Source organism: Paramacrobiotus metropolitanus, unplaced genomic scaffold (genome assembly GCF_019649055.1).
Source record: "Paramacrobiotus metropolitanus isolate TYO unplaced genomic scaffold, Prichtersi_v1.0 Parri_scaffold0000214, whole genome shotgun sequence".
NCBI classification, from domain to species: Eukaryota; Metazoa; Tardigrada; class Eutardigrada; order Parachela; family Macrobiotidae; genus Paramacrobiotus; species Paramacrobiotus metropolitanus.
This window is the reverse complement of record NW_026570434.1, coordinates 86,155-112,076: the sequence shown is the minus strand read 5'-3', so window position 1 is coordinate 112,076 and position 25,922 is coordinate 86,155. Positions and strand designations below refer to the sequence as shown.

The 25,922-nt window shown below is 42.1% G+C and overlaps 3 protein-coding genes and 1 long non-coding RNA gene across 4 annotated transcripts in view; 2 read left to right on the top strand and 2 right to left on the bottom strand.

The window, feature by feature from the left end:
* LOC129601115 (uncharacterized) overlaps positions 1-25,922 on the top strand; it is a 95,903-nt gene that overhangs the window by 12,608 nt on the left and 57,373 nt on the right. The gene's annotated exons all lie outside the window — the stretch shown is intronic.
* Positions 8,055-8,645, bottom strand: LOC129601121 (uncharacterized). The gene is made up of 3 exons (XR_008692192.1): positions 8,535-8,645; positions 8,373-8,466; positions 8,055-8,302 (listed from the first exon to the last, which is right to left on the bottom strand). It is a non-coding gene; the product is annotated as an uncharacterized LOC129601121 (long non-coding RNA).
* Positions 8,746-10,242, bottom strand: LOC129601104 (uncharacterized). Its single transcript, XM_055499831.1, has 5 exons — positions 10,237-10,242; positions 9,789-9,858; positions 9,478-9,659; positions 9,135-9,404; positions 8,746-9,013 (listed from the first exon to the last, which is right to left on the bottom strand). The coding sequence occupies exons 2-5, from the start codon at positions 9,825-9,827 to the stop codon at positions 8,746-8,748; spliced, it is 759 nt and encodes a 252-aa protein (XP_055355806.1). The 5' UTR covers positions 9,828-9,858; positions 10,237-10,242.
* LOC129601113 (uncharacterized) lies at positions 22,708-24,319 on the top strand. The gene is made up of 2 exons (XM_055499840.1): positions 22,708-23,234; positions 23,581-24,319. Exons 1-2 carry the CDS (start codon positions 22,836-22,838, stop codon positions 24,031-24,033), a joined length of 852 nt encoding a protein of 283 aa, XP_055355815.1. The 5' UTR covers positions 22,708-22,835; the 3' UTR covers positions 24,034-24,319.

Here is a 25,922-nt window from a genome sequence, read left to right as displayed (position 1 = left end):
TGGTGGAGGACTTCTTCTCTCTTATCCGTAACTATGGTCCTAGGTTGGTTTTAATGGTTTTATTTCAAAGAAAAGATGTTAGACTACAGTTAACAATGTATAACCGTTAACTCCCTCATGTCCGTAAAGTCCAGGGAGTGGCCAAACATGGTCAATACTGACCAAACGGAGTTCTCTGAGGTCCTGCTTCCCTTTACAGCCACCTCCACATCAGTTAATTTCCAGAAAAATCATGAAAGAAGTAATTGCTGAGCTCTATACAAAATTGAAACAAAGTTCAGAGAAAAACCGTTCACTGGTCAGTGCTGGTCAATTGAAAATACCATGTCGGCTTTGACACGGTTGGACATAATACTATTTAATTATTATTCTTTAAAAATTCATATCTATGGGCAGAAGCATCGTACACGGGACGATAAACAGTCAAAAGAAAGCCCATAAAATGCTGTATTAACTGATTGTACCATAATGGTCAGCAAAGTGACCACTGGTCAGCACAGGCCGGAAATCCGAAAAATATAATTTTTGATTAAACGCCATTAAAATCAGCGTAAATGAAATGTAAGACATTTGTGTAATGACTGCTCTCGGTAGCTTTAAAATAGCTATAACCCGTACTACCTATATTAAACCGCAAAAACGACTCAACGTAGGACCGGAGACACCGGACTAGGTGCGTGAATAAATTTTTCGGCTGTGCAGTGCAGTTGCTTGTGTGTGGAGCGTTTCATGCCATGTCCTGTAATCTGGCTACTCCATTGCTCATGAGCAATGCGTACATTCTTTGCAAATTTTATCTGAATTAAATTAAGTAATAATGGGTGAGAAGTCCTGTAAAAGTTATTAATCAAGCGCTAGTGCGTTAACACTCTGATAGTAAAGCTTGTGCCCTTGCATCAAGTACACATTTGGACCTTCCGGTTTATGAGCACTCATGCGGCCGGCATGCCTTGTAACCTGTAGAAATCAATCTATGCGAAGCTGAAAATAAAATGGATATTAGAAGTAATTCAGAAGTCCTGTCTTCCTTTCTAAATATTAAAATTTGTTGTTTGTGAATATGTAGTCACAAGAAACAGGCTTAGCAGAACTTTGCTGACTTTGATAGTCATACTCCCGTATTTCTTAACAACTGGTCACTTGTAAAACACTGAAGAATTGACCACCGGTCTATTAACGATGGTGATCATTTTCTGGAACCAGCCCTGCTCTTTATCTCTACTATCCCATTCCGTTGCACAACCGGATATACAGCAGTATTACTTATTACTTCCAGTATTACTTCCACTGTACATGTCACTCGAACTGTGATCCACAGTTTAGTTGATGACCGGTTGTCCAAAACATAAGCGGAAGTGACCAATTGCTGCGAAATGTTCAATTAGCACTTATGTAATGGTGCATTTGAGCGCTTTTTAGTTTTTAAATTTTTGTTGACCACTGGTCATTTCGATGACCATCACAATGCACCTATATTGAAGTACTCGTTGAGATCTATCGGTTGAGCTATTGACATATTCTGTGCGATTTTTTTATCAGTTGTTATAAACGGCAATGGATAACATGTCGGCGCAACATGGTTACCATGCATGTCAGGCCGACATGGTCATCTCCTGCTTGACCTCTGGTCGCTAAAATTTTGAAAAAAATATTTTTTTTCTTAATTGAATTTTTCTGTCCCGAACTGCCAATTTTCAAAACTGTAGTCCCATCCCTTCTAGTACCCGGTTTTCCTGGGTTAACTCGCAGCAGCTATGCGCTACCGACTCAACTATAATCCTCCTCGTACAGTACATTACTACCCTAGCTTGTATAAATAAAATTATAGCGGTTGTCTACCGTTGTTTATCTGTAGGATTAATCGGCGTTGAATACGTTGAACAAGCTGCCGACAACGACAGGTATTGGTTTACAGTACGTATAGAAAAACGCACAAATATGTACGGGTACCGTTCAGCCGGCCCGCAGCTAATACCATAAACATACCATAAATACCCGTAACTACTGACCGAAATTATTAGATAACCTATTCGTCTGTTTATCGTCTGTGCGTTCGATATTTGCGGTCTGTTATTAGTCTGGCTCCTGGGTTGACTTGAAGTAAATTTATTTACCGCATACCGCTATCCCGGTGGCTATAGTCTATGATGCCGTTGCGATCATTGCTTTGCCCGAATAGTCTGTGAATTTAGATCACATGCATACAGAGACCTGTGGGTCAAGTTAATAGTAACGTCAATAACTAACGTCCGTCTGTGCCAACCCTCATCAGTGCTCCTTTCCGCAAGGTTTTTGGCAGGCCGTGTGGAAAGGCACACATACAGATACAGTATAGAGTCAAGTATAGAGCACCTTAACGACCAAACCGGTAATGCTAGCGTTCCAGTTCAGAGTACCGGCAAGGACGATTTGATTGCCGCACTACCTGAAAAGTCACAGGATATAACTGTAAACGCGGGAATGATACAGAACTGCGTATCCTATCCTTTACGGGTTATCTACCTAAATGTGAATTACGAAACTTTTTACAAAGAATTCATGTCAGTTATTATGAAAATGGATATTATCGTATTAGTCGAAACCCGTACGAAAAAACATGAACCAGTTCTGCGAATTGGTGGTTTTAGATCAATAAGTAAGAGCAGAGTATCATACAGTGGTGGTGGGATTGAGGTGTTTGTAAGAGAACCGCTAACGGTAGCCCTCAAAATTTGTACTGCAGACCACGATGACATACTTAACGTAATTATTGGTATCCCGTTCTTAAACACTGAGATCAGTTTAATTGCAGTTTACATTCCGCCTAATAATTCCTGTCTTCAACCTGACAGTACTGTATATTTCGACGTCCTTGGTGAAATGGTAACACAGATAAATGAAAACCAAATCCTTTTGATATGTAGCGATGTAGCGTTTTTTCAACGGTAGAATTGGAAAAAAATGTCCGACGCTATCAGAAGTGAACAACGTATTTGAAACTGGAAAAATCGATTTGGTAAATCTTAAATATAGATGATCAGTGTAATACTCGAGGTAAAGATATTATTCGATTGTGCAGTACTTTTTTGCTGACTCCAATAAATGGGCTGAGAGCTTGCGGTAAAGAGTTTCCCTCTAACTATACACTTGTCATAACTACTGCGGAATGTCGGTTGTAGATTACATGTTAGTACAGCAAAAGCCCGTTTTGGTTTCTGAAAGTTTTTTCGTATCAGAGGATAACTTTTCGGATCACCAACCTCTTCTGGTTTGCCTACGCCTTCCAAAATCTGCGAAACAAAAAAGAATACAGAAGAGAAAACAAATAACAGCAACGTCTCGAACACAATATCCCGTTATCGGCACACTACTGAACACAATCGTGGAAGAAGTTTTTGCAAACAGGAGCGAAGAATGGTTGACAGTAGCTGTTATGTGTATCGCATTGTCACCATCGTAGCACACAGACTACAAGATTACGGTATCAGTGAAAAAGGTCACACGTCGCAATCAGACGCGCACAATCAATGCAAAGAAATAACAGCACTACGACAAGAAAAAAACCGGTTATGGAAAGAAACGAATGCAACAAAAGATGAAAGCACGAAAAAATCTTTGATGGAAGCATTTTGCACAATTCGGAAAAACTACCAAGAAAAATTACGAAATAAAAACCGTGCATCTCACCGCCAAGTATGGCAGGAAGCTGAATCGCTTCGGAACTCGAACGCTGAGAATTTTTGGACTTTTTTAAATCGTTCAATACGGATAGCACTACACCAGCAGATTTAATCGAGATGAATCAGCTGTTCGCTTTCTTCTCCAACCTACCGAAACCGCGTAACCTTCCTTATGCGATAACATACGACGCTCTTCCCTCGCTTCCAGTTCTTGATGACCAAATTAGCACTAACGAAATCCTGAATGCGCTATCGCGGTTATCAGATACGTCTTCAAGCGGCGAATATCATTTATAAACGGAATGTTTTAAGCAGCTGATGAGAAATGAAAAATTTTTGCATGTGTTATGTTCATACTTTAACACAATCTATAATAATGCAACGATCCCACCGTCTTGGCTAACAGGAACTATGTCTCCGATACCAAAACCTGATAAACCCGTATGCGCTGAAAACTGCCGACCAGTGGTAGTCGAAGTACTGCCTATGCGAATTCTTTCAATGATTCTTGCGGAAAGAGTTAACCAATGGTCAAATATCAATGAAGATCCGGGAGGCTATCGAAAAGGAAGAGGATCAACGGACCATGCTTGGTTTTTGCGCACAATATGTGAAACGCAGTTGGTACAAGGAAATGAGGTTCATGTCGCATTCCTTGATTATTCGTCTGCATGTGGCACGGTAAACCATGATAAACTTTTTCAAATCCTCCAAAAATCAGGCATATCACCTTAGCTGCGGAAGTTTCTGGTGGCAATGTTCGAAGGCGGTGCCAACCGCATCAAATGGGGCGGTAAAATGTCAGCTACATACGCACTGAGTACGTAGCGGCGTACGGCAGGGAAATCCTCTTTCTGCGATTCTTTTATCATATATCTCGATGCGATTTCGATTTATGTTGCAAGAAACCGAATCACTCTTATATGAATCGGAAGTGTGCAGATATTGTTGTTAAAATATGCGGACGACATCGTTTTAATTTCCCGATGCCAGTTGGAATTGCAGATACCAGCTGATCGAGTTGCTCAGTTTTCTGCCGATTTCGACTTAACTTTAAACATCAATAAGTCGTTTACCATGGTAGTTAAAGGTGCTGAACGCTGTGAGTTTATACTAAAGCTTAACGTATCGGGACAGCAGGTCGAACAGGTTAAGGAGTTCAAATACTTGGGCCTTGTCATTAACGAAAATTTGTGTTTGAGTAAAATGGCCGCACATCGACTGAGAAGCTGTGAAAAGGCTTATTTCAGAATGAAGCAACAACTGATAAAGTATAAACATACGACCAGGTTACGGTTTTCCAACGGCAGAAACGATTTTGAAGCAACGGTTGGAGGTATTAGCTGTTTCGGCTCCGAGTTGATTGGGCCAGACCCATCTGTCAACAAGTTTCGCCTTAAATCTTGGAAAGGTCAAATTGATGTCGAACGCCCCTCACGATGCGTTGTACTACCTCACTGGATCTTTCCCACTGCACTTTCGTGCGATCAAAATGCAGTTAACGTTTATTAAAAAACTTCTGCGCTTTTCGAACGGCTCACTTTTAAAGGCAGCACTAATTGATAGCATAAACAACGCAGTCAAAAGGAAAAAAACCTGGTTACGCCGAGCGTTAAAATATCTAGCAGAAGTAATTAATTTTTCTTGGAAATCACAAGATATTCTGTTAGAAGAACTAAGAAACGTTACAAACGTCACACGAAACGTCACAAAAATTATGTCACTGATTGAAGGAAAATTTCAGGAAGCTTTAAAAGAGCGAGTGCGAGCTAACGCCGCTCGAAGCGGTCGTTTTTTTTTGTTACAGGTACACCCAACTATGCCGTTCAATGTAACGCTGCTACCTCTCCCTACGTATCTTTTGAGGGCCCTTTTCGCGTTGTTTACTTCGGGACATCATTTTCGGATAGAAACTGGACGTTGGGATGGGACCATACACGACGAACGATTGTGCCCTGGTTGCGAGGCGGTGGATACGGAGGATCACAGTCTGTTCCTGTGCCCGGCTTTTGAACCTCGTCGTCAACTAATTTGGTCACATATTGAAACCCTGAAACCGGAATGGATGACACTGAAGGACTCATTTTTTAATATCCTAAGACAGAATGTGTTTATTATTGACGATGATAAAAGTTGTTGTTCTGGATCACCAAACTTATATATTTTGTCCTTAAGGACGCTCGTGATGTATACAACGGCACGCTACGATTACTGCCGAACTTTAGCTGAACGATTCCAATGTTTTACCTAATACAAATTTTTATTTATTTTTCATTACTTTTATTATTCTATTGTTTCTAACCCGCGACATCATGACAATGATGTCTCTTCCAGACTATGTGTCCTGGGGAAAATAAATTCATTCATTCATTCATACACACATACATGCGTATGAAAATGAAAATGTACAATACTGAATCGCCACTAGAATTGCACGAACTTGAAGACTCTTTGCCTGCCACCAAGATCACGAGCAGCAGAATGTAATGTAGACAGATTAGCTAATTTTTCTACTTGCAATCTTATATTTCGGAGTATAATCTGCTTTGCTCTGTTATGTTCTGCTTACAATTACACTACATGTTCAGCAGTCGTTGAAGTTATACTGCCGTTGAGCAAAATTTACTACTTTGCATACTATGTAGTAGAAGTGCAGTAAGTACACAGTGAAGTAGCGCAAAACGGGTGTTGTAAGCAAATAAACTGCTTTCACTAGTATTAGTACTAGTATTAGGCTATTTCGCAATTACCCATGTCGATAAACTACCGCAACTATAAACGGTGACAAACTTGGCGAAAATTGAGAAGAACGATAATGTTCAAAACAAAGGATAAAACTGCGTGGCACAGCAGAGCCGCGGCGACCAGCAGCCGTGCAGGCTCTGATGGTCGTCCCGACTGTTTACGCTACTGGTGGCAGATTCTTGTCGGCGACAGAAGAACGGCCGGACGGCCACACCTGTGTTCAAGCTGAAGATGGCGACGTAGTTGGCAAGCTAGATCGCAACTTTCTCGCTCGTAAATACAAAATGTTTACTTGTAGTGCCAATGCTGCAGTTATGCTATTTTCTATGCTAAACACAACACTCAGCGTTTTATTTTAGATATACAGATGCTGTAAACGTTTTAGATTTAAGAATGCTGTTTTCAAGAATAAATATAACGTTTAGCGTTTGCTATGTTGTACAAACGTTTTTTGCTCAATTTGTAATTGGTGCAATCATTTTATTTTTATTTACTGGCTTCTTAAAGAAGTGCCCGGAAAGTACCCGGAAATAAGAAGTACCCGGAAACTGACTTACTACGGCTGCTTGTTGGGGTGCTCCATTTGACCATGTAATGAGGTAGACAGATCAAAAATAGAGGGCAACGTTCGTCATCATTAAACTGTAATATAACAGAATAATAATAACCCACCAACTTAAACACCGCGTACGCTGCAGCAAGGACAAAACTGCTATAGCGAATACCACTGATGACCCTCGTCTCGCTGACACTTTTCTGAAAAGGCCGCATGACATGGGAAGAAAACCTAGAAACCATTCAAACAAATCAACTAAGCCCTGCTGAAGTAGCCTCGTGGAAATGTCAAAAGTTTTGGTACATACAAGAAACCACCCGTGCTGATATTATTTTATAATAAACCTAATTTAAGAATATAACCAGCCTAACAACACATTTTAATTAGAAACTTACCAGTCGGAACTTGTTATAAATGTCTCTTTCATGAAAGTGCAGATTCCTTGAAGAATAACTATACTCTAAAAACCATTGCCCTCGTGAAAATGAAAGTTACAAAAAAGATCTAGTGAAGAATTCGTGTACTATAGAAGTTACTACTAAACGTTGTAAAATATTTTGTGAGCAGCCGATTCTATGTCGAAGTTTAATGTAACTTCTCATCTTTGTTTACTTACACTGAATGCTACACAAAACTTCCACGATAGTTCAGCATTTTCATTATCACAAATCGAGAACAGACGCGGCAAAATACTATTCGTAAAAAAATTAAAAAAACAATCAGAACGTCGCAATTATTTGCTGAAGTCTGTCCGAAATTACTGATTTATTTAAGTAAGCCAGGAGAAAAACAACAAATTTATTGATGCGAAGCAAAAAATAATAGGGCTAAGATGATGATTGTAGGAAATGAGCATCGTCGAAGAGGGTTTAAACAAATCCAGGCAGAGGAAATGCGATCGGCTAATTCTAACCAGAAACACCAGAGTCGCAGCGGTCACGACGGCATGCGTGTCAAAGCCAAAGGAGCATACATCTGGAAACGAAGAACGTAATATTCTCAAGCGAATTAAAAATTATCAAGTGAAGTTGGACAAGAAAAATTGGAAAAACATATGTTTTTGCTTACTTTTCTACGTGTTGCACAAAATGACGAGCTGAGTACTCCCATCCTTCACAGTCTCGTATGTCACCAGCTCGATCAGGTCGTCCGTCGCCGGGATGTTCAGTGGCGGGATTTCAAAAATTGTATGCGGTGGAATCACTCGCCCCCTCGTGGCCAGCGGTCCAGAAGCCAGAGGACACTCCCGAGCGTTGCACTCAGTTGCATGTGCAACATCACCTTTATAAAAAGGTCCAGACAAAGGAGCGAAGCAGCCTCGGCATTTCAGGTAAAACTTTTTCTGCAGAGAAAATATTTCCATCAGAAACAGAATTATTAGCCAGAACTGGAGTCGACTCCTTAATTCTTACCGCGTGAATCCTCTTCATATGCGTGGTAATATGCAGCCAGTTGATATTCTCACCGCAGAGGGTACACAAGACGTAATAGAACTCCCCCTTTGACCTGCATTAAAGCAGTCATTACAAACTGTATACTGATGGAAAAAAATCTACACAATAATAACTAACTACCATTTATGAGCGTGGTTTAAATAAGAACGGACTTCCGATCTAATCAGACACATCACGCAATGGCAGGTGGCAGTTTCTGTCCAATGCTTGTGCGGCAGGGACAGGTCGAGCCGACGGGTGGCGAGGCGACAGAGTCCCACAGAGTCCAGCATACTTTTCGCCGTCTGTTAAATGCGCAAATAAAGTGACTGAAAGTCGTACAAATTATGACTTAACCGAACAATTCCTCTACCTCCGGCGAGTTTGAAAGGAACGGTTTAATCCAGTCGTAAACATAACACGACACCGAAGCCTGGTCTTTGACGGATGGCGGCTTCTGTAGACTGCGGGGGAGGAAGGCAGAAGATGCAAGTGTAGGTCGACCTGTGTGTTTTGCCAAGAACTGCGCCCACTCCTGGACCGCCTTTTCCATATCCATGGAAAAACGAATGTATTTATGGAGCTCAGTGCCCATCAGCTCACAGTCAATGTCAGAGTTTCTATAAACCCGGCAAATGCTTGATTAATGATGATTTTGCAAAAAAACTGAAGAAATATTCAGATCTTTATGTTAGATACAAATACTGCAAGTTATTTATGCTCTGGGGAATTCTGCAGTACCCAAAAATTGGGACTTCTTTCGTGATCGTGGCGAATATATTGAGCCGCGTGAGGTCATTCCCGCTCAGGTAAAACTTCCCCTTGTTTTCGTATCCATCAAAACTGTCTGGAAAAGCGCAGCGGAAAGTATTCAGCGGGATTACAGTCGAACTCATTCCCGGAAGAGGAATCTCTGGTGCCATGGACACCAACGATACGACGGTGTCTAAATTCTGCACTAGATCCGACATGGCAGTGAATCTCAGCGCTGCAGAAAGCCTCCACCCCTCGCTGCAAACAAGAAAAAATTACAGTTAGAAAATGGGTCGACCCTACATAGACTGTTAAAATATATAAGTATTACACGTTGCAATTCGGACAACGACAGACGATGTCATGATTCTCGTCAGCATTTGCACCGGGCTGTTGTGCAATCCATTCGTCTGCGCATTTATGACACACTATTCCACTACAGCAGGGCGAAATTACAAGGCTGTGGAACGGACAATCAACGCCAATCATACACTGAACGGAATTCTTCACTTCCTGCAAACAAAACAGGAAAATATAAAAACAATTCGTCAATGCCCATGGGATAAGTTGAGAATTAATTTTGGAAAATCTTAAGACTTAAATTTTGCATTTAATCCGTTATTCAAAGGTGGCTAAACTTACGTATACTGCCTCTAATAATCTTCTTCGGTGATCTTCCATTTTAGGAGTCGACTCCACTAGTAGCGGAATCCTGTAACAAGAAATTCGATTTTTGGTAAATATAGTACAACCTCCATTAATTAATCATATGTAGAGGTATTTCCGCGATTTCAAACGATCAAACGAGAAGTCGTTACTACTAAAATCGATACGAGTATACATGCCAACAGTTTCAAAGAAAAGTCGAATTTTTCAGTTCTCATTTATTCCTGCTGTGTGACTGTTTCAAAGCAGGGATCTTTTCAGTTGCCTATATTGGCTGCAATTCTACGCGAAACTCAAACTTAAAGAAGCAACTCTTCAAAGCCGTCAAGAAAAAATAATCTATAACCTTCTCGCAGTGTAATCCTTTAGGCCACAATGCACGGTGCGCCATGCGAGTCTGCTGCCAACACTGTACAGTACTTACCCATAGATAATGCCGATCAAGTAAATGTGCCAAACGCCAGTCCAGAAAAGTTATGATTATGGAAAGTACCAAGCCACCGCATCAATCAAGGATACACTGTGATACATTCGTATGGTGAGAGAGATCTCCCGGTTTCGATCCCGGCCTGGTTGTATTACCGTCCTGTGGCAGCTGCGGCTTGTGCGGCGCGGCCTGATAATCGGGGCACAATGAGATCCAAAGAATCTGCAATCAGGAAACAAACTGCAATAACGTTTCAGAATTCCCCAATGCTTCCGATCATGTTACATTTCACACAAAGCTCAAGCTGAATAATCCCAAATCGCACGCCTATAAATGGTATTTTCAGTACTGAAATTTTTTTGCTAAATGCGTACTCCTGACACATGTCACATTTCAGCAGAAAACACGATAAATTTATGAAACAGTAATAATCCGTTAAACGGATTGTTAACGCTACTACTTACTAGTGATTTATTGTGAAGTTATGGCAAAACGGAAAAAATAAGTAATGCTAAATAGCTAAAAGTAAACAACTACCTGCCCACAGCTAAACGGGCCGGTCCGGGCGTAAACTGTCGCAGAAAAAAACGCAAACAATACAAAAATGGAAAAGCGCGATTTCAATAAATTATATTTTTAAAAAAACGCGTATTTTTGATAAACCACCGGCAATAATTTACCATAAGCAGTGCATCGAATTGTATGGAAGGGTTAGCTATCTGCACAAAAGCAAAATTAGTGGTCCTAAAATAACTGTTTCAGTTAAACTAGCCCTCATCATAAGCGGAACGTTAATAGTACTTTCGACCCATTATTATGACGAAAAACACGTAAATGCTAAATACAAGAGACCCTTAACTTTACCGAAACCTTCCTCGAACAATGGGGCTACCGGTGGTACTTAAACTTGGAGTAGTACTTAAAATCCTAGTTTATCGCAAAACTGAAGGTTTTTCAGTCTTGCATTCTACCGATAAAGACGCACGTAACAGCTATTTATTAAATTTACCCCCAGCGGACAAAGCACTTACACTACGGCAGGCAATCAGTAACGCGTCGCGCAACCGATAAACGTCCACTTGGGTCGTTGGGGCTGTGATCCTTCTTTTTCGGCTGCAGAAACGGAAACCCAATCACGAAGGCAAGCGCCACTATACAATCAGATCATCCGACTCTTAACCGCAATTCACCACACCGCCGCACTCAGCAAAATAAGGAGAATATGAAACAAGAGGACACCGCAGTTCCTAGTCCATAAAAATGAGAATATTCGTTACAAGGGGAATGATCAACAATTGTAATTCTTTAGATCCGTCAACGCTACGCATCACACAATCATAATCCAGGAGAATTTTGGGTTGAAACGTTGACCGGGATGCTATCCAAATTAAAAGTTCTCAGTGGCATTTACTCGTCGAAAAGTAAAAGTAAAAAACCCGAATATTCCGCGCAATTTTTGGTTCTTCCAGTTTTCTGTGCACAACGATCTCACAGTTCAGTGGAAAAACCTGTTGTCGGAACCCAGCGTCTGCGCATGCGGCACGACTGTGGCTTACCAAAACCGTCTGACGCGCCACCTACCTATCGTTGACTTGCCTTCATTACTTAGTATTAAACGCATACGTACTTATAATTAGTACATCTTACTCACACATTACTAACTATGTTCTTATTGAATTAATTAGTTCAGTTGAGCTTAGTTTAGTTTTTTTCAGTTTAGTTTAACTTTTAATCGTGTTTCGTTTATATGTTTGGTTTGTCCTTTCCTAGCATCGTTTCCTACTCTTACATTTGTGTTAACTCTTACTCCTGCATGACATTTTCGATAAATATTGACAGTGACTACATGCGACCCATATCGACCTAGGCACATTTTTTAGAGCAAATCTGACTTCGGGATAATTCTCAGCACATCTTTCCGATACAGAAACCATTTTTCAATATTCTTCTGGGAAGAAAAACTTAGACTGCCGGGGTCCCTTACGCACCTTTATAACTTTGGGCGGTTGCAGTGACGCCATGAGCGAATCTTTTTCTGGATAAACCGGTATCGCTAATTCTGAATATGCTGTCAGAAAATAGTTTGACCCAATACAAAGAAAATTTTGTTTATAAAGACAAAATTTTGTAAAATCTCTACATAAATATTAAAACTTTCAGTCTTATAACTAATACATTTTTGCTGACAAAATATTAAGAATCAGCGGTATCTAAGAGATCTAAAAAATCTTAAAAATTTAAGACCTCCGATAGCTCTAAGTGATTAAAATACCCTAAGAAATTAAAGAATCTAAAAAGTTTAAGTAATTTTATAAATCTAAGAAATCTAAGTACTCGTATTATTCTATGTAGTAAAAAATGTAAATAATCTATTTGACCTGATTAATTAAGAAATCTAATAATTTAATAAATTAAGAAATCATAGGAATACCATAGGAATATTCAATTCAGAATTGTTGAATCACGGCGGTCGTCTAGTACGATTTAGCAAAGCTTGGTCACGCCCACACCTAGCCTTAGTTTGCAAATGCCTTGTGTTGCTTAAAACTGCCGGTCTTTGTCTTGTTTGCAAAAATCGGTAATTGTATCTGCAGTATTTGCAATTTTGTCTCTACAACTTTTTTTCGTTTTTTTGCTGATATCTTTTCATCTTGGTGGTGCTATTGCTGGGTCGACCCGTGCCAAGTAAGAAATGCCTGCGTTTTGCCGCGAATTTTTGTTCCACAGTAAAAAGTGGTTGTTTTTAGCATGTCGAGCGATGATGAATCGTTATTTGAAGGATGCTTTATAATTGATCCCCGACCTTACAAGTCTCGAGAAGCAATCCTCGAAGCCCTGAAAACAGCTACCACAAGGGTTGTGAAAGAACCGAAAGAAGAGATGAAAAAGGTCGACCTTCCGTCTGAAGAAAAGACGCCTACCACCGCAACATGTGATACACCAGAAGATACATGGGAAGCGCTTCCTGTTCGCGTAAGCTAAGCCCCGTACGATGCAGTGGTGTTATGCATGTTCTGTTTATACAAATTTTCTGCAAATGCGCATAAGTGTTGCCCATATATCATCAAAGTTAAGTAATTTCTATTTATTTTGTTAACTAATACAATGCAAAAAATTTCAGGTACACAAACGTGAAGCTCCTATCAATCAAGAGCCGACCGGGTCGAAAAAGAGTAATGACGAATTCGATGATTTTGACTATGAAAGTCTAGCTTTTGAAGACGAAATGGTCCTACCGAAAAGAAAAACACAAAAGTAACTGATTAAAATTACTTTATAAATTCCATCCTGTTGAAAGCGGTGCTAGGGTCGACCCGTTTTATTTATTCGAAGAGATCTGATTTTAATTACATGATAAATCGCTCATTCGGTATACAGACATAGAATTCAGGATAATTATGCTTTCCATATATACACACAACAGGTCTGAACAGACTACCGATAGGCACTACATCGTATTGCTGACAATTAAATCGCAAGCATTTTCTTATAAAACGCGGATTTGTGCCATCTGGTAGTGTAATGGCACTAAACGGCTCAGTTCTGATATGTTCAACAGCAACATAAATACTTCGCACAACGGATTCAAAAATAACGAATTTTAACAGCTTCACTATTCCGCCATTCGCCGTTTGGAACCAGTAGTTGCACCGCCGCTCTTTTCTGCTAGTTCCGTAACACTCCAGTTCAACACCATCGCTCCGGATTACTCGGTTTCGGAAGCTCCGTGGACAACCTTCTAGCGCTTCTTGCAAATGTCCTATCTTTTCTAGAATTTGCAGTGCCAAATCCGCATCATATATGGGTCGACCCGTTAATTTATACGAAAAATGGGGAGTCTTTATGTCATCGCTAGTGCCAGCCGCTGACTGGTGACAGCGCGAAGCCTCTAAATGTTGATAATTTCGTACAATTTGTGAAGCCACGTCCGTACTGCCATGAACCGATTTCATTAATCCACCCAAAAAGTCCTCAAAGTAAAAGGTCGACCATTGATATGCGGGCCCCCAGTTTTCAAGGGCTGTCGAGAGGTGAATAAGTTGGTGAACGTTAAACAACATCCGACGCTCTCCGTACAATTGTTGAAATCGTTGGCAATAACGAGAAATAAGGCTATGAGCGGTAGCAGCGTGGTTATTTAGTGACCCTCCATAATCCAACATGAGATAGTGCATAGCCATCACTAAATCCAACAGATTTTTGTAAAGCACATGAGGCAACTGTCCATCCAATGCATAAAACGCTCCATACATGAGAAAATTAAGATACTCAGAGGCGTGATACGACGAACATTCCGATATGGGGGGAATTGTGCGGCTGAATTGTGATGGAAAGCTGATACGGGAAATTCGTAGGTCGACCTCAGTCTGAAGATTTGCAGGCAGAATTTTCCTCCTCCGGTTACTGATATTGGTGTAAATAGGGAGACAACACATAGGATCCTGCATCCAGTACTTGCAGAGTTTTTTGGTAACTCCTAAACCAACGGCGTGCAGAATGTCAGGAGGACAATGTACATCGGGACTAAAAGAGGCAATTCGAAACAACCGGCTTGCACGAATTATTCCGTGGCACTGTTGACTGTGCTGCAAAGCAACCCGTGCACTGCCGATATACTCCTTTCGATCTTTTTTTGCGGAAACACCATCGAACGGGTAAACCCGAACACCATCGACTACTTTTCCTGTGTGTAGGCACGCAGTGCATCCGTATTCTCCAGCAAAAGATCCATGACACAAGATGTCATTTCTCGCAATGGTATCAGCCACCCATAATGCCGGCTTTATCGAACTGATTCCGTCCGCTTGGGTCGACCCATTCGCCGCATCTGTAAGTTCCGCTGCAAGGAGCTCAAGGATAATATCCATGTTCGGTTTCACCTTTCCCACCGCAAGGGCAAATAGAAACCGGTCCCGGTAGCGCTTACGCGTAGGAAGCTCGTTGATTATGTAACTAACAACTGTAATTGATCCATTTAAGCTACCATTGAACCCAAACGTTTGTCCATCGTCCACATGAAACGTCAGCGAGACATCTTTTCCGTCTATATTGAGCCTTTGATATTCCTTCCCACAAAAAATGTCCAGATTTGTAACGCTGTTTCTGAATTTAAAAACATCGCCTCCTTTGTCCGACTTTATATAGCGTTCGACAGTGCAACCAATCGGAAACGTGTGGAAAAAACTCCCTCGCCTCCGGTTGTCTTTGATGGTTTTATGGGTCGACCCGCATTCTGCACTGGAACAGCATATTGGATCCCGAAGATTGTTTTCTTCTCCGATATAGTTTTGATGTTCATAACAAAAATGATGAATATTCGGATTCAGTAGATAAGGCGCAAGAAATGAATCGAGATAATACAGGTTTCCAGGAAACTCCGACGTATCCTTGGGTAGTTTCTTGAAGAAGCGCAACATTGCCCCTTGTTGAACGCGAGACATTTTGTGTTTCCTGCAGATCCTGACGAACTGCATGGCATTCCCCAGGGTGTCGACACCGGAATCACCTTCAGCCTCTTCAGACGAATCCGAGCTGGCATCTCCGTGAGATGTAGAAACCACTCGCGAAACATACGCTCCGTCATCCCGGGTGCCGCCAGGAGACATGCTCTTAAAAAAAATTTAACGCAATGAATTCCTTTATTTAATTAATATATCAGATAAAGCGGACAAAACATGATTTTCCATTTTCCTTTTATACGCAGAACAATTAACATCGTTAATAAGATCAGTTTTTTAAACAGTAACACTCGTAGCAAAATAAATTAAAATTTTTAATGAATCAAAATAAAAATACCAAGGAGTCGACTCCGTCCGGCTGCGATTCGCCATCACTGGACTCAACAATTCGAGGGTCGGCCACTTTTCTACGATTTCTCCAGTGAGTTGTTTCCGGCAATAGTCCATCTTCATACAAGTACGATCGATACCGTTTTCGGCGTTTGCGCTGTTTTTCCGCCATTGTTGAAATTTAATGATGAAATTTGTAACTAAAAAAATAAAAATTTTAGACAAAATATCGTCGCGTGAACTGTAGCTGCAAGAAGACAAAGACGCCGCCACTATTGTTGTTTCGTTTTATGAAGCCGCGCGCATAATTTGCCGGCAGCGCTGGCTTCCGCTTTTTTTTCGGTTGAACTGAACTGCGCTTGCTTGTGTACGGTAACAATTGTACTCGTAACAGATAGGCACCGCGGGCCGATGGCTACCAAATCTATCTGTACGTATCGAAAAAGAAGGGCTCGACCCCGGTAAACGTAGATGATATCGGTACGCCCGATTCGTGCCGTCCGCATTTTTTTCTTTCAGTCCCACCTGTGCATGTAGCCTCTTAGTTGTGCGCGGTGAACAGGTTCACGATCTCTATTCTCCAGATTTTTCGTTTTGTTAGCTTAGTTTTCTTATTTTCCTGGTGCTCTGCAGCTACAGCTTACAATGTCAGCTCTGAAAGATAGACCGCTTACTCAAAAGGGTAGACCGCAGCGTGTGAAGAAAGTTTCCGGATCCTTGAACGAGGACGACATAGAAATGGATGATCAACAGCGTCAACAGAAAGAAATTCATGCCCGACATGCCGCTCGAAAAGGTAGCATCCAACTTAAAACGGCAAAGATTTCTGGGAGTCGACTCCTGATCAGTTTTGCTGTTTTTTAACAAACCCTACTTGATTTGCAAATTTGCAAGTAGTCGACTCCGGTCTGTTTTATTATTTTTTAACAGAGTTGAGAAGACAAAGGTAACGGAAGTAATTGTTGATGGATACGTATTCTACTACTACTAAAAATAAGAAAATTGCAGATTATTGTGTTGTTCAATTTGTTGACGACGGTCTTGTTCACATTATTTCGATGGAGCGGTTGTCCAGCAGCGCGGCATGGCGTTTGGAAGAAATGTCCACTTATGAAGCACTGCTGAAAGAGGGAGATATTATTAGCGTGAAGGCGCCAAGGAACCAAGACGCTCTGCAACGCTTCTTCTCGGCTCGGGTTGTTAAAATTTCTTCAAGCGAAAAAGATGCTGTTTCCGTTGCAAAGAACTCGGAATCGCGAAAGGTAAGATAGTGTTGCAAGACGTGCATTATTGACAATTTATTTTTTATTATCGTATTTCGTCACTGTTAAAGTCGTCGAGCAGTTTGTCAGCAAAGCAATATTTTGCAGAAAGGAAAGGGCGCGCGGACGCTGGAGTCGACTCCATCTAAAAAGAAAAGTCAAGAAGACCTGCTTAACGAAATCAGTTCAGAGCCTGAATCCAAAACGGATGCTAGCAACAACCGGGATCTCAACTGCAACTGGAAATTTGATCCCTATACCGGAAAGCCCGTTGGACAATGTAGTCCCGTCGCAACCGGTAGCGGAAGCATGAAAGGAAAGCAATCAGGTACAGAGAAACTCGGTTGCTGTTTCCGTTTGTTTTAAGTTATTTTGAAAATATTAGTCAATTTAGAGCTGCCGGCTCATAAGCGGAAACGACAGGAATTTGAGGAATTTGATGGTAAGTGGTTCCGATTGCTTCGTAGTACAGCAGGTCGACCTTTTCTATGGTGAGCTCAAGATGGCGTAAGAACGCTTGAACACTGCCACAAGTCAGCAATACATCTGCGAGCCATTAACATGTACTGTACATTCTTGGCAGGAAGTGATGGTGACAACTATACATGGTACAGGCTGTCTCCACCTACGGGCAAGCCAAAACTGCCAGCAATAGCGGCCCGAGAATTGTTTCCTCAAAAGATTATGCGTAGGTTACCCGTTAAAGAGCCAAATAATCGCATTTGACTATTACGGTGTTAACGTATCATTTAGGAGCCGACAAATGTGACGAAGCAGATTACCCAGGTTACGGCAAGGAGTCGACTCCACCGATGAAAGGTAACAGAACTGTTTGCATGTAAATATGGTGCTCTGATTACTTTCAGCATTCGCTTTTGCCGCGATTTTTCAATGCATCTCTTTTATTCATAGATTTTGACGCTGAGCGATGTGGCGGCTCATCAAAAGTGGAGAAGCAAGCTAGCGGTACAGGAACTTATTAAACAATTAGCTAACAGTTGTAACCGGCAAAATCATATTTATATAGGCACAAAAAGTGCTGGGAATGCGAAACATAAAGGTGCGGCATATCCTATTTCAGCTTTTTCATACAGATGCTGCACAGATAAGCATGGTCTTTTTTCGATAATTTTTACTAAATAACTTATTGGATGAGGTCGACCTTTTCCCGTGAAGTTTTTTTGATGTTTCACTTAGATGCAATCATGGAAGAGCAAAGAGAATTGGCTGAGATCTGTCGGCAGCAGCTGAGATTGAAAACCAAAGAGAAGGTGGAGCTCTATCCGGGATCCGGGGTGTATTTGCCGAAGGGGCAGTTCATCAATTTCGAGGCCCACTTAAAGCCAAAGAATGCCCTCATGGACGGTGTCAACCTTGCGGTGATGTTTTTCCGCAATACAGAAACGGCAACCCGGATCTTTCGGGGAGACCATTATGGCTTGAAATCTGCGCTGGGGACAGATCTGATGGGCGAATTGATGGGTATTAATTGAAATTTCAAAAACCGGTTATGACATTATCACCATAGAAAATTTTTGGTCGTAGCTTACATCAATGGATATCATCCAGCTACGGCCGGGAAACAGTTGAAGATCCAGGAAGCAGAGCTGATCCGCGCTTTCAGCCGTAAGCTGTACTACCTGCGCAATCATGGGAAGGAGTCGACTCCACGCAAAGGTTAAGCGTTTCCTACGAAATCAGTGTTAACTTTGGCGCGATGATGTTTTATTGGCTATTTTACCACCGGCGGAATATGTACGTCCGATTTAGCGTTTTGCATTTATGATACCCACTAGCATATTTTTGATACCTTACGTGAATACCTAAAGCGCACGCGATGTTTTATTTTTATGCACTTTTTGAGTACGTTTTCTGTATCTTTAGTCTCCGAAATGTGCTGCACTGTTACCTACAAGTGTTACTGGGGAACTTACAATAAAACTTCTAAAAACGACTGCCAAATTAAGTTGGGAATTGTAAGTTCTACACTAACTTTTGCGGCACAAAAAGGTATAGCTGCTGTTCAAAAATTGTTACAAAAAAACTTATACATTTTCACGGGGGTTGTAAAACTTAGTACGTAAACTCAAACTCGGATCAATACCACGAATTCCGAAAATGTGTTGATCTCGATGCGTATATATTACATCTGCGACTGTCAAAACCTATGTCGATGTCATTTTCTTCTGCTGCATAATTTGTACTTTAGTGTTTGTATTTCCGAACAACGTAGGACTCGCAGAAGGAGAAACCGTTAAGTCCGTTATGTTTAAAAGCGTATTAATATTAGTGAAAGCAGCATGGGTACAAGTGTGCATAAACTCGCCAGCACTTGAATCGAAGATCTTGTTTGCAGCATGCGTAAAACAGAACGTTCTTGAAGGATTACTTTTTCTAAAGTTTATCTAGGGCCAACATTCATCTCAAGTAAAATTCCGAAAAACACGACTGGCATTTGCTGATTTGTTGGCTTTTATTCGCTTATACAACTTTTTGCGCAACACTTGTATAAATGAGCCAGAAGGTAAAAGATATTATGTGTCGCCGGTAGCAGTTCCGTGCTGAAGTTGGAGTTGCTTATTCATTACCAAGAAAAAGAAATTGCCGGCGCAGGTTGCAGTGCTGTTACTTTCTTGTTAACGATAAAACTGTAACCACAGGTCCAGAATTACATATTTTTGTGCTACAATAAATTGGTTATCCGCGTGAGACCGTGAGTCAGTCGTGCAAAGCGGTGTCTAGCGGAACTGTAAGGAAGACAAAAGATGTCCTCAAAAGACATTGACAATCTACTCGTAGATTGGCGCTAGATCTCTCTCTAGTCTCTCTTTGGTATCTCTCTCTGGCGATTGGCGCTGAGTCTCTCTCTCCCTGGCGCTAGGCCGAAGTAGGCTCCAACATTTGAGTAAGTGTATGCTAGACTTTTTCTTGAGAAGAACCCAGTTGTTATCTGGTTCCGACTGACTGTGACAGTATTTAATGCTACTCGTACCGAACTCTAGGGTTTGACTTTTTGCAATGTGCATTTTGAAATAATTTGCATCGAGCGTTAGCGAGATGCTACTTTTTAAGCCTTCGTCTAGAGCATAAAATTTGTCTGACGCCACGAAGAGCGTACTTCACGCTTTTCAAATTCCACAAATCCAATACCATTTTCTAGTGGTACTGGCGCTCGCTCGGTGCCCTGATGTGGTTAACAAGCTACATAATTTATTGGTTTGCTTATCGTTCAAAAGTTTTAACATCAACATCAAAAAGCAAAGTAAACAGCGCTAAAACCATCAGAATGCGGTACGGTTGAAGTCACAGACAGCGCATTCCACCGCTGTACAGATATTTCCATGCTAATACGCTGTAGCAGAAACTCGTAAGAGCGTCGCTCTCCCGTAGCATCCTTTAACCGCCTGCGTAATTCTCGCAAAAACTTAATACATGAAGGGCTAGCGACGCCAAAAGTTTCAAAAGCCAATGAAACAAAATAGTACTCAGGTGCTGAATATTCATATTTCCGCCGCTTTTCGTCTTCTGCTTTTCGGGCCGCTTCTCCTGCCTTAACGCTGCTGCTAATGACGTTGGAAAATGCGACGGTATCCACACACGTCACGTCCCAGGCTAGCCGTAAACCGTTCTTCCAAGGCATTTGGGACACACCGTCCGGACGGCGATCGTCTTCGTCATTAGTTCCAAGCGGTTCCAGTACAGCCGGCGTTTTAGCGGTAACCAAACTTCTCCGAATCAGTTCGTTCAGTTCGGTGTGGCAAAGAAAATGCCCAGCGCTCTTTTTGCAGGACAAGCCGTGGTGACCGTATTCGTCCACAGGTAGACGACAGTCCGTGCAAAGGTGCGGACGGCAGATAGCTGCTCCGATTCGAAGGCCGACTGCTACGCGAAAACTCGTCCGACATCAGGGTTCCAAGTGAAGAAACAGGCAGAGCGTTCAGCCATTTGCCAGATTCCGGCTCTGCAACAGCAAGCAAACGCGCACAGTGGGTGACATCACAAGAAAACATTTCCTTAATAATTCGGCAAGCTTTTTGTACCAGAGCTACATCCCACACTTTTTGTACACGCCGTAGTGTCCTAGTAAATAGTTCATTTTAGGAACGCCAATACAAGTGCGCAGCAGAAATTAAGCCTGATGAGCAGGCAGTATACTTAGCTTGGATGCTAGTCTTTGCAGATCCACGGACTTCCGAAGAATGGCATCAGGAATGGCAGCCTGCAAAAGAGGAGCACCGAGCAGTATCAATTCGCTTTCAGTGGGATGTACAAATTCCGGGTAACGGTTAACAAACCCCCGCTAGTAACTAGCGGTGGTTGCGAACCACATTATTGCACGAGGGCGAGCGCCAATACCACTGGGAAATGGTATGGGGTTGTGGAATTGGAAAAGCGTGACGTACGCTCCTTGTGGCTGCAGACAAATTTTATGCTCTTGACGATGACTTATTGCAGCACCTCGCGCTTCGCGCTCGGTGCAAATTACAGTATTTATTACTGTTTTCGTGCGCGATCGAGCACATACGCGTACATACAGATACATGCGGGAAGCAGTTTATGGAAAGGTAATATTATACGCTGAAACCCAGGAGCGTTAACGTGAATTATTAAGCTGATGGAAGTCTGGACTTTCTTAACGTGTTATCCTCCCGAAAATTGTGAGAAACACAGCGCACAAACATCATGTTACATAAAATTTATCAGTTTCGCTGTGGCAACGTAGTTGTTATGTGAGTGAGTGGCAACAGTATGCTCGTACAGCTGTGACAGTATTGGTTAAGCCGGACCAGCAAATCTTAGACATAAACACCGCAAGTGCAAAAGCTAACATTTTCCATGCCTAGCCACAAAAAGATAAAAATTAGTTATACACCAGTTTTACGGATTATTATCATTCCGTCTGGCCAATAAATTTGAGTTGGAGCTAGATTGCTTCATAAGAATTTACGACTTCGACAATTAAAAATACGAAACAGCTCCATTTGATGTGCTAATGCATGCTAACCGAAGAATTCAGGTTGTCATATGTAAATAAGCAAGACACTTCCACGAGCCTGTTTCTGCAGATCCAGGGTTTACGATATCATAAAACCTCGTAAACAAACAGGAATATTGCAAACTTAACAGTACGACTGTCTAAGCATTTTCCGAAGAATCTGGTAATGATACTGTAGCCGCCCGCACAAGTTACCCCACAGAGTGAGGTATACGGATATTTGCACCCACATTGCTCGCTTTTCAGCGCAGTGTGTGCAGGGCAAAGGCAACGGCCGGATCTGCCAGTGGAGCAACTTGTGCGGGCGGATACAGTACATTCCATTCTTTCATCCCCAGATTTCCGTGAGACCAAAATAGCTTTACAACTACAATAAAATTCCTACATTTCGTGTCGCAGCTCTTATAAATCTACTTTCACTGTTCAACCAAAGCCGCAAGCCGTAGTTCATCCACCTGATGTTCGCTCTATACTTCTAGTAGGCACTGCCATTTTTCCGAAACGCATGAAGAGCGAGTTCCGTAAAGGTCAATCCGTAGTCTCGTAACGATGATTGTGGGAGGTGTCCTGATTCTGTCGGTCAGCGTGATTGGCGTCCTAGGCCAGATGCCCCCATTCGGCCCGATGCCACCGTCTGGCCCGATGCCGCCGCCTGGCCCGCCGAGTGTACCGCCTAGTTTCTCCTATATTTCCGGGAAAGGCAGTGAGCTCCTGGGCATCGATCGAACCGGCATCGTTCACCGTCTGGTCAATGGGGTATGGGCTGCATTGCCCCAATCAGTACCGACTGGGCCCTTAAACGCCCGATATATGTCGGACAAAGCCGTTACCGTCGGTGCCAGTCCGGATGGCTGGCATCATATGTGCACCCAGACTGGTGACATTTTCCGCTTTAATCCAATCAGCAATGGCTGGGAGTTAGCTTACGATATTTCCGACTGTGTGCAGGTGAGCGTATCTCTTGTTGGGCGTATCTTGTAAACACAAACTGTTGTTGGGCGTATAAACTCTTGTTGGGCGTATTTTTCATCACTGTCCGTCAGTACAGTTCTTTGAATTTCTTTCTATTTAATGCTTTAATACTGATTATTTATAAAATATGCCTTGCACGCCATTAATGTATAAGTAAATAGAAATTATATGGACACGATCGATTGCAGCTGCGTTACGCCCCGTTCTCGTAAACGAGCAAGAGAACTATAATAAAACAGTCGTCTATGCGGAAAACATCTGCTCTTATCGGCTGAAGTCGTTGCACTATACTGAGCGTAAATCGCAATGACCAATTTTGTAGATCAACGCCATGAGCAAAAACACAGCTGTGGCAATTCAATCGGAGAATGGCGACAGCGGAAATGTCCTACAGTTTAATGGAACCCTAGCATTCGACCGATGGAGCACCATAGACATTGACAGCCACTACCACAACGTTCAAGTGTTCCGATCGAGCAAATGGGTGAGCGTCGGGGAAGACGGTGAGATTTGGAGCATCTCCAGCAAAGGTCAAGTGTTCCGCTTCAACACCGCCACAAACAACTTTGACGGGATCCCGATTCTCAACGCTCTGACGCTGGATGTGCGCAATGCCAGCTACGCCACTGTTGTAACAGCCGACTGCAAAGCATGGACCTTCAACAGCGGCACGTGGACTAAGTGGCACATCAGCACCTGTCCGGTGCAGACCACCTCCAACAACAACAATGACTACTACTTGGACGGACGCGGTCGCTTCGGCTCGCGCAATTAGAACAGCTTTTTTATCCATGATTTGATAAAGCTAATATAGGCGATAGTTTGCATACTGAAGCTTGTTTGTAAGCTTTAGTCTATGGTTCCGCAAATGCGCTTTAATTTCCATTGCTTTTAAAACAAGTCGCTGTCACGTGCTTGCTAGTTTTTCAACGAGAAACCCTTCTTCCATCGCTTTCTTGCCTCGAGCGCTATTGTCATCCCGGAAGCAGCATAAGACATAACCTAATCTGAAAACTAAATTACAACTAACAATAAAGCTGCGGCTCGGGAATTTAATAACGCGCCAGTAACGTTTCACGTTTTAGAAGTTTACAAAACGGGCTTCTGCCTTTGTCAGCACTTTGTGCGCGATGGGTTCATGGGAACCGGTTCTCAGGGTTTAACAAACAAAGAACCGTTCTCCTGCTAGGATGCCGGCAACAGTAACGAGTGGCCGCATGACTCGCATACGAGATATTTATTGCCGAAGCGGCACTGCACATTACAGAATCCTAGTCAAACAATTCTAGTCTAGTCTTTATTAAATTCTAGTCAAACTTTCCTTATCTTCGTCTCGCATGTGATAGTCAGCTGCGTTACGTACGTATCTTACACCTCTTTCTATGTAACAAAAAAAGGCGACAAAGAAAACATGTCACGTTCAGAAGGAGTCAGCGCCCTGAGATCATCGTTTGCATCCTTTTAAAATGCAGACCCTTGTTGAAACGGCGCGTTACGGGTGGTAGTCTACCTGCTTTCCTGCCTAAGAGGCATTCTTCATGCATATTAATATATGTCCATTGCCGTGGCAATAATATAATGCCTACGCGCGGCAGCATTCCGCGGTTCTATACAGGTTTCCACTTGAAACGTCAAAATTCTTGTAGAATGACCGATGAGTTGGGCAAACAAGTGGTCAGTTGACAGTCGATCTGCCATTGCATTGCAAGAATTGGGTATGTGTTACACAAAGGTTCCAGTGCGCCGCGTAATGAGCTCGGCCATTAGATATGGACATTTTCAATTATACCCAAATATTCTGTCAACACTTTCTCATCATCTTCCAATTCAAGCGTCATCTCAAAAGAATTTTGATGAATAAAAATTTAGAAATGGAATTTTACGTCTCGTTCCAGATTTTTTAGATTTAGCGTGAACTATTTCTGTTTTTAGCTATTTATTTGCAATATTATTTTAATAGATGAACGAGTCCCGAAAGGAAATTTAATTCCCGGGTGGGAAACATTAAATAATCACGGGTTTAAATAAGCTTTTACTCTTTCCCAACTGTCACCGTCTAATTCTTCCTGACAGCAATTTAACTTACAATAAACGGTAGCCTATTCACCGATAGACTAAAATGTTTTCCTTATAAAAGGCCCTAATCCCGTTTTAATTCATCCTGACGGTAAATCCCGGCTATACGTGTCATAATCCATCTGCATGTGACAAAGCACCGAAAATGGCCCTTCATCTATTGTTACCGGCTTAATCCGCCAATATTGCTTTGTCAATTGGTGTACACACTTTGTACCGTCCGTAGCATGCACACATCTGTCTGGCACTCTTCACCCGCATAACGAGACAGCAACCGGTTTCAGTGCACAGTGGTCAGTGCGGAACAATGGACCAGTCAGCAACCGTACGTACTGGTCAGTTGAGTGATAGGAAGCAGAGAGGGCTGTCTGCGCTGTGTCCCCAGCTGCACTTTAAAACGCAAATAGCCGGCTGTCTGTGTGCGTGCGCAGCGACTGTGACCGCGTGCCGGATGGTCAGTATTGGTCATGGTTCAGTACCGTACGCCTGCATCGTGCGATATTATAATCATAATCCAAAACCGGTCGCTCGGGGCCCTCTGCTTGTAAAAAGGCGGATTACATTGACGACATAACGGTCCTATTTTAA

Coding starts and splice junctions, on each gene's coding strand:
- LOC129601104 (XM_055499831.1), bottom strand. CDS start 9,827: ATGGAAGATCACCGAAGAAGATTATTAGAGGCAGTATAC. Junction 9,660..9,788: donor GATTATTAGAGGCAGTATAC/GTAAGTTTAGCC, acceptor TTTTGTTTGCAG/GAAGTGAAGAATTCCGTTCA. Junction 9,405..9,477: donor CGTTGTCCGAATTGCAACGT/GTAATACTTATA, acceptor TCTTGTTTGCAG/CGAGGGGTGGAGGCTTTCTG.
- LOC129601113 (XM_055499840.1), top strand. CDS start 22,836: ATGATTGTGGGAGGTGTCCTGATTCTGTCGGTCAGCGTGATTGGCGTC. Junction 23,235..23,580: donor ATATTTCCGACTGTGTGCAG/GTGAGCGTATCT, acceptor CCAATTTTGTAG/ATCAACGCCATGAGCAAAAA.